The 8,806-nt window shown below is 46.8% G+C and overlaps 1 protein-coding gene across 1 annotated transcript in view; it reads right to left on the reverse strand.

Moving 5' to 3' along the window:
* Nucleotides 1-1,072: 1,072 nt before the first annotated feature.
* LOC126992397 (uncharacterized) overlaps nt 1,073-8,806 on the reverse strand; it is a 37,419-nt gene continuing 29,685 nt past the window's right edge. Inside the window, exons 6-8 of the mRNA XM_050851123.1 lie at nt 7,343-7,504; nt 6,433-6,693; nt 1,073-5,484 (exon numbers count right to left, since the gene is read on the reverse strand). Coding sequence (XP_050707080.1) covers nt 3,600-5,484; nt 6,433-6,693; nt 7,343-7,504 — 2,308 coding nt within the window. The 3' untranslated portion in view covers nt 1,073-3,599. The remainder of the gene's footprint in view (nt 5,485-6,432; nt 6,694-7,342; nt 7,505-8,806) is intronic.

Raw genomic sequence — 8,806 nt, forward strand, 5'->3', positions numbered from 1 at the left:
CTTGTTTAAAAGTTCATGCAATTTATTTACCTATATGTCTGTCTATAAATACCTACCTAAATATTTGGTGTATATATCTTCATCAATCATCTGCCAGTCGGGCGGCAGATCGAATCACCTAGACACCGCTGGACGAGTTGGTTGTCTCCCTCGTTCCAGTAACTCTTGTTAGTGATTGACAGTTGTTTGGAAATGAATGGCTAACCTGTCGTCGAGTCCGTGAACAGTTGATACCATTATCTGAACACTTCGGCCGTAATGACAGGTTTGATCAAGGCTACAGAACACGATTTTTTGGACCCTTTTTTTTTCTTTTTTAGTATAGCTTACTCTTCGGCTACGAGAGGCTGAGACAAACAGACAACACCCAGAGCCTTAATTCGGTCAACAAGCAGTTTCAAGGGCTCGGCTGCGCGCGTTTAATGCCTCCTCCTGTGCTGGCAGCAGACACCTGGAGGCAGGAAAGGAGCATTTTGTCGAGAGCACCTGTTTAAAAAAAAAAGAACATTTGTCTCCTTCAGAAGCAGATACAAGTAACTCACATTTTAGGCGAGGGTTTCATTACTTCCACGTGCATCCTTTGTTGTGTAATCACATTTTGTACTGCCTGGGGGTTGGGATGGCATGCTCCTCCCTTCTCCTTTGTTGTTTACTTGCAACAATAAACTATCAATCAATCAATCATTCCTAAAGAGAGCGCGCACCGTAAATTTCGCGCGATCTAAATACATTTCCCCATGATATAAAATGGATAAGTGGGAGTTTAGTTCACGTAAAAGTAAGGAATCCATGTAAAGAAAGACAAGCACTGAAATTTTTACATCGCGTTCTCTCTCTCTCTCTCTCTCTCTCTCTCTCTCTCTCTCTCTCTCTCTCTCTCTCTCTCTCTCTCTCTCTCTCTCTCTCTCTCTCTCTCTCTCTCTCTCTCTCTCTCTCTCTCTCTCTCTCTCTCTATATATATAAAACGCATAATTTAAACTCCCCTAAAACGAAAGTTACCTGCATTCACTACCATTTGGCCCCAGAATGACTGTTTTACTAACATCCCGCCTTGGTTAGCCAGAGGGTAATAAACATGTTGTATGACTTTACTAAAATAACACAACATACACAAGTAACAACGGAATGGCACTTAAGGGGTCATGGAAAAAGTAACAACCAGATATGAATGCAAAAGTGTTGCATAACAATGAAGTCTACACACACATATCTTAAGAAAATACATACCACAAATATTACAATACGTTTCTTTATGTTACATCTCGATGAACACTGGGAATACACCGAAATTTTATGGTAGTACTGATGAGAGAAGAACTTCAATCACAGAGTGCTGCTGTATTGTCTCTTTTCCCTTGGTTTACACTGGAAACTGACATGCAAAAAACGAGACTAGATCAGTGGAGCACTTTTGGGGAGCGTCAGTACACCAGGTCAACGCGGGGATGGGGGGGGGGAGGGGGTCAGGGCTCTCCGGACACTACACTCACTGGACACTTGCAGACGTTCACTTGTTCTAAATGAAGACTCTCTCTCTCTCTCTCTCTCTCTCTCTCTCTCTCTCTCTCTCTCTCTCTCTCTCTCTCTCTCTCACACATACACACAAGGACTTTGTTGTATGACAATCTTGCACGAAAGAATACTTGAGAGGGCACACGGGTGGTCTGATTCTGATGCACATTGAGGTTGGGACACCAAGGCTTGTGGGTAATACTGAATGTTATCTTTACACTGTTAAAGGATATGGTACTTCAAGGAAAGAATGGCGTCCCAGTAGCGGGTTGCAGGAGACTACTGGGATTGCTGCTGCTTCACAAATTAATAACTGAATACTAGATGAAGGGGGCACACCGTTCTGAGTACTATCTGGAGGTTTGCAAACGGATCATGAAGGTGATGCTTGAAATGACAACATGTTGCACTTATAAAAGTTTGAAGAACATTGATTTGGCACACATATTGTAACTTTGAGCCACACAGGCTGACTTCTTCACATTTTGGTACATTTACGAAAGTGTATTATATGTAGCGTAAAATCAATAATTTTTTAATTGTTTTCCTGGATTTCTGGTAAATATTTTTACTGATAATGTGTGGCAGCTTTGTTTCAGCAAGAAAGCAACGTGGCCACTGGTGATTGCAAAGTCCTGACAGACATCCCCATCTTGTTCTTCCAGTAAATCTAGTAAACAGCGGTTCAATGCTCTGGAGTCTGCTATTGCGTGCATGGCCACTTTTATGAAAATAAATTATAATTGAACAAATTATAAATGCTTTTAATAAAAGAATATTTACATGATTCAGCATCTAAAGATTGTAGACTCTGGACAAGGCAGGCTACAAAGCCATTGTGGGGTCAGTGTCTGCTATGAGCTCGTGTCGTTGGGGTAAAAACTTGAAACTAAAGCACTTGTTAGAATGTAAATTCTTCAGCTTCTCTTTTGTGAGCCGTGTTGAGCTGAACGGATGAAATCACCGCCCTGAAGGTACAGCTGCGTGATTGTATTTTCGCTCTCATTCTTGACCAGTGACTAAACACATGTGAGTCAACACTCACGTGAGATATGGACAACATCAACCTGAGCGTCGTGAGCCTTAAAAACTAGTGTCCCCTCACAGCAGGAATCTTCCCCCAGCCATTCACGTCAGATTTTAAGAAGAACGTGTTATATATATTTCAACATCCTATGAGAGGACAGAATCCCTATTCTGTACTAGGTCCTATTACCATCAACTCTTACGAGCTCTTGTAAGATGCCTGACAAAATAAGAGACAACAAAGTTCTCTTCATAGACATATGTCATACTGGGGTAATCAATGCTTAATTTAATGCCCTTAGGAAATGTCCTAGACATGTTCCAAACATATTGCACTAACATGTACCGCCAATCGGTCAGGGCAGCGAGGTGCTTCCTGGAGTGAGTGGTGTTGTGGGCAATGACCTCCAACATGAGGCTGCTGCTGGCCCACATACCTTTGAAAATAAGACAGATGCGTGAAGGCTTGATAGGTAATATTACAGGAAACACTCCTTGAAGGACACATCCATGGCCAATGGTGGTGCATGGCAGACATTGGCAGTTACACTGCAGGAGGATAACAGCCATATGCCAGCACAGCTTTCCCTTCAATACTATAAACAACAGCAGCTTACAGCGCCTCACTCACCATACTGTGGCTCCCTGGGGTGTGGCAGGCCCTTAACACTAGCCACCACACACTGTTATGCTACACAGAACTGGCTGCAGGGACCTCAAAAACAATGAAAAGGCTTGCATAGAGTAATTTCTACATGTGGCACACACACACACACACACACACACACACACACACACACACACACACACACATCTTCACCTACACCCATATGAACACACACACATACACATACAGCACTCTTGCTTGTGGTATAAAGTTTATGAGTGACTCCTTAGACTATTAACACTGACTTGTTTTGGATCACAAAAAGTGAATCACTTGGAATACCGGCATTGTTAGAAGTTACGGTTGACTACTGCACTGCAAGGTACTCTTCGCATAGATTGTATTCAGTCTTCAGCTGACACTCACTTCAACATCTTTCAGCTCTCACATCCACTTAAACATTAACAGATTTGAGTGTAAAGAGAAGGTCTTGCACCGAGTGTATCCTCCTTTCGGCGGGGGTGTTGGGCTCGGAGCTGTGGTAGGAAAGGCGCTCCCCTCCTCCTCCTCCTCCTCCACCTCCTCCTCCTCCTGCTGCTGTCCCTCGCCGCCCTGTGGACCCACGACCCTGCTCCACTGACACCATTTCAGAGTCTGGTGTCGGGGAGTCTTCAGGCACCTCCTCAGCATTGGCATTGGAGGACGAGAGCACCCGACGGAGTGGTAGGGAGAGGTTGGCCCTGGACGCTCGAGAGGTTTGGCTGCCGGGAGCGGAGCCATCCATCCCTGGTGGACCCATGTGCACGATGGCCTCTGTTAGCGTCACATTTCCATTCAAGTCTGAGGCATCGGCTGTGTGTGTAGCGCTGCCCTCTGGCCGAGGCTCATTGGTGGCACCGGGGGAACCTCGGGGAGGGGCAGTGTCGTCATTGCAGCCCGGCAGCGTTTCGTAGCAGTGCTCGGCCTCAAGTCCTCCATCAGGACACTCATTGAGCTGCGGCGGCATGGACTCGTTGTCATTAAGGTGTGCCCTGGCGCCAGGGTGCATGTGGTGCATATGGTGCAGCGGGTGTAAGGGATGAAGCGGGTGGAGCTGTCGCATGGAGTGAAGAGAAAGATTGTGGTTGTACGGTGCCTGGGGTGTGGAGGGCGTGTTGTCCCTTTGTCCTGGTGAGGAGGGGGAGGGTCCCGAGGTGGTGGGAGTGTAGCACGAGTATGCGTCCGTGTCGGTGATCATTGGGGAGGTGCTCGACATGTCTGTGAGAGGCGACACAACACTGTAAGTATTTTCTGTCTCAGCGGCCAGACTGTGGTCTGAGGATGAAGTGTGGACAATCATGGTGTCATCAGAGGCATGGTGGGAACTGTCGTCATCCTTCTCACGTACCTGTTCGTACGTGTGATTGATGGGGGTATCTATAGCCTCCTTGTTGGTGGGCGAGGGAGTGTTCTGGCTGGCTGAGCTGGTGGGCTCCGAGTAGTAGAGCATTTCATCTCCATCTTGCCTCACTGAGATGCAGGATGAGACATCAGCAAAGTACAGCTCTGACTCCTGCTCATTCTTGCCACTCGTGTACACCACCTTCGGGTCACTGATGCTCTTGATGTGCTTGCTGCGGTATGCCTCGCGAGGCACGTCAGTCTGGGACTGGAACTTGTCCAGCGGGGCAATGTCTTTGCCATCACAAAACAACACTTCCAGAGGTTCATCATGCTTATGCTCGTTAACGTCTCCAAGCGATTTGACGTGTCCTATGGGTAGTCTTCGGGAGCGATGGCGAGACGGGAGAGAGCTGGAGCCACCCAATGTTCCTCCCTGCTCACAGGGGCTACCCTTGTGCCGCCCGCGTGTCACTCGCTGGTTCTGAGAAGGAGAACTCATGATCTCCGAGTCATCACTGGGCGAGGAGAGTGTGTTGCTGGTAGGACTAGCGGGGCCGTGCATTAGGTCTGCCAGCGTGGCGGGGCGGTGGGCAGGGGAGGCTCTTATTGCTTGAGCCATGATGCCATGAATGCCCTGGGGCGAGGTAGGGGAGTTGGGGTGGTGGTGGGGGGACATCTGCATGGCCAGGTTCTCTGAAGAGGTGGGCTGGGAGTAGGGCGGTGGAGGGCCCCACATGTAGCGGGGGAAAGCCTCTTGATAGGCCATGGGGGGCAGGTAGGCCTCAGTGAAGGCAGGGGGATATCGGGGCAGCTGCAGCACCACGCCAGGATCTGACAGCGGCCGGCGACTCTGTGGGCCTGGAGCATGCTGGCGGCGGAGGCCCAGGCGGTTCTCCAAGCCTCGAGGGAGGAAGGGACGGAGGAGGACCCCTGTCACCTGTGCTCTCGTGTCCTCGCTGTAGGGAGACCAGGAGTTGTGTTAATAAGGTTTTTGAAGTAAAAGATCAAAGTAAAACCCATAACACATGTTTTAAGCTGGATAAATTAAGATATCACAAAGGCATAATGGGTTTACAAACTGTGGGGCTTGAATAGAACAGACTTGATACTCCTACATGCAGTTAATGCAATTACAAAAGGCAAAGGCAGATAAAATCATGGATAGGGAGAATACTTTAGTTTTTTTTTCATGTGCTGCCTGTAACAACTGAAGGTGTTCTTGAGGTGCCTCTTGGGTGGCCGCAGCCTGTTGGTGGCGTAGGCGAATTTTATTTATAGTGGCTGCCGTGATGTGTGGCTCTTGCTTGGCCCATGGTGCTCCCCGGTGCTCTTCTTGAACGAAGTGATCTGGGCAGCATGTGGGTAATTTTCCACCACTCGGCAATGGCTTGAAAAATCAGCGTGTTTTGGTGGGACTCAAACCTAGTCCATGGGCTCACCACGCCAGCACGCTGACCATTCAGCTACCGCCAGTGTTAAGTAAACAAGAGCTGATCCCGTGTAGACCTACTGGCTTCTTGGAAACTCCAAACATTCTTATGTTCCTCTTATTTCAAATAAGTTTTCACCTGTCCTAAACATGGATAAACAGAAAGTTGGCAAAGAATATTGAATACTGAGTTTTTAAGATGTTAAGTATACAGGAGCTGCTCCCCTATGTAGACCTACTGGCCTCTTGGGGACTCCTAACATTCTTAGGTTGCTCTTATTTCAAATAAGTTTTCACCTGTCCTATACATGCATGAACAGAAAGTTGGCAAAAAATATTGAATATAGAATTGTTGAATATCTGACTGTACTACACACTTAAGGTTACTGTTCACTGAAAATGTGTGCCTATCATTGTGTTGGATTTTATTTTCAAGGCTGAGGTGGCAAGCGTGGAGCGATGACCTTACACCCACCTTGGATTGTTGTCCGCCACGCTGCTGACATTGGCAGCGGCGTTGGGGTCACCTGGATTGTTAGTCTGCTGCTGCTGTTGCTGCTGTTGCTGTTGGTGTTGTTGTGGGGTAGTGGCACTGTGAGCCCCCCAGGCACCACCCCAGGGGAGCCACAGAGGCCCTTGGCCCTGTGGTGTGGTGGTCGTTCCTAGAAGTACCGAGCGAGAGGTGTTGGAGGAGTCCTCAGCACCAGGCGTGTAGAAGTGGCCGCCAGCCCAGTACCTGCAACTCACAAACACACACGTGAGGAAGAGGCTTGTGGCTCTTGCTTGGCTCATGTGTTATTCACCACGGTCTGATCACGAGCAGGCCTCGTCATTGTCAGCAAGGTAGTGTGTGTGTGTGTGTGTGTGTGTGTGTGTATATTTACCTACTAGTTGTAGTTTTACAGGGCCTGGGCTTTACGCTCGTGTGGTCCCGTGTATGTGTGTGTGTGTGTGTGGGCTGTACAGTGTGTGAGAGTGTACAAGGTTAGGAAATACACTGCAAGGCCTATGTGGACAGCCCTTCCAGTCAACTTGGGAAGGACTTACATAATAGAATAATGATTTCCTCCCAAAAATTAGTTAATTTGGAAGGTTTCATTATAAATATCAAATTGTACAGATAATTACTGTGATAGTAATATGTGAAATGAATAATTATTGCTTTCCCTATCCATCAAAATGATCAGAAGCAGCTCCACTTTGTCATAATAGTTTCTCTGAGAATGGTTGTGTAATGGCATCATGCAAGCTGCTAAGCTGGCTGGCAGACTTCCCTACACAAGCCCTGACACAGAGAATGTATGCAGCTGAGATGGAGTGGAATGCGGAGTCCCATCTTGAAGACTTTTCCAAATTAAGGCAGCCATGAGGGTGATGAGGCTCACCTGTCATCCAAAGTGTCCCACGGTGCCCACGGGTACAGCTCAGAGGGCGGAACGAAGCCGTAGTCGTCGCAGCAGGAACACGCGTTGGGGGCCGGGGTGCGTCGGTAAAGCAGCCGCCGCCGGTGCTCCAGCTGCTCCCAGTACATCTTTTTCTTCTCATGGCTGAAGGAAAAAAGTGAGTGCAGATGTCAACAAAAACATGGAACCACATTTCTCTGAGCTCATTATGACTTGGTAGCCATTAGCACTTGTGCGTTTCCGTGTCGTGAGCAAGGTTAAATACGTAGACATAATATCCTTGTTCCTCGCTCCTCGTTCCTGGTTGTCTCTTCGGAGATCAAACATAAATATCAGTTAAAAGGAACAGACAGTTCAAATCAGGTCGTCACTGAGGAAAGAGGTCTTGCTCCACACTGACACGTATACGTCAATCACCACTGATAAGAAGAATGTTATCGTGTGTTAAATGATTATTTTTGGTAGCTATATCTTTCATTAATAAACTCTACCATGTTAAAGACATGTACAGTATATATATATATATATATATATATATATATATATATATATATATATAGAGAGTGGACAGTTAGAGACATAGTTTGATACAAATGAAAAGGAAATGTATTAAATAGGTTTAAAAAATTCGCCTTTCTACCTCTAAAAACAAGCAAACCCTCTTATCAGTGTCAGCAGGATACAGAGACAAAAAAACACAAAAAAACAACAACAACAACAAAAAAATATAAACAGATGACACACAGAGACAGACAGACAGGTAGACAAACACAGGCAAACAAAAAATGAGATGCACAAATAGTTAGATCTATACACAGGAGCAGACTGGAAGCTGGATAACAGTTCACTGACAACACATTGCAATATCTATCTGTAGGCAGGAGGCGGAGGTGGACGTTCACTGCACATGACCTTCCTTTCTTTCACCTGCCCTGCGTAGAACTCAGTCCCACCTGTACCAAATCTCTCATGCATAAAGATTGTACATTTCTTTCTGTTCAACTCTCTCTCTCTCTCTCTCTCTCTCTCTCTCTCTCTCTCTCTCTCTCTCTCTCTCTCTCTCTCTCTCTCATGCTCTATTTTGTCAATATGTCTGTTCGTCTGACTTTATTGTTATCTGATTCTTCCTCCCTGTCTATCTGTCTGTCTGTCTGTCTGTCTGTCTCCCCACCCATATCTCTCTCTCTCTCTCTCTCTCTCTCTCTCTCTCTCTCTCTCTCTCTCTCTCTCTCTCTCTCTCTCTCTCTCTCTCTCTCTCTCATTACCGCACTTCTGTTCTTCCTCTTTTCCCCCACTCTCTTTATTTCTCTATTCACTGCTACCAATTGTTTTCGCCTCTCTCTCTCTCTCTCTCTCTCTCTCTCTCTCTCTCTCTCTCTCTCTCTCTCTCTCTCTCTCTCTCTCTCTCGTTAAATCCATACCTTTCAGCTACTTCCTCGCTCGCTC

Source organism: Eriocheir sinensis, unplaced genomic scaffold (genome assembly GCF_024679095.1).
Source record: "Eriocheir sinensis breed Jianghai 21 unplaced genomic scaffold, ASM2467909v1 Scaffold454, whole genome shotgun sequence".
NCBI lineage: Eukaryota > Metazoa > Arthropoda > Malacostraca > Decapoda > Varunidae > Eriocheir > Eriocheir sinensis.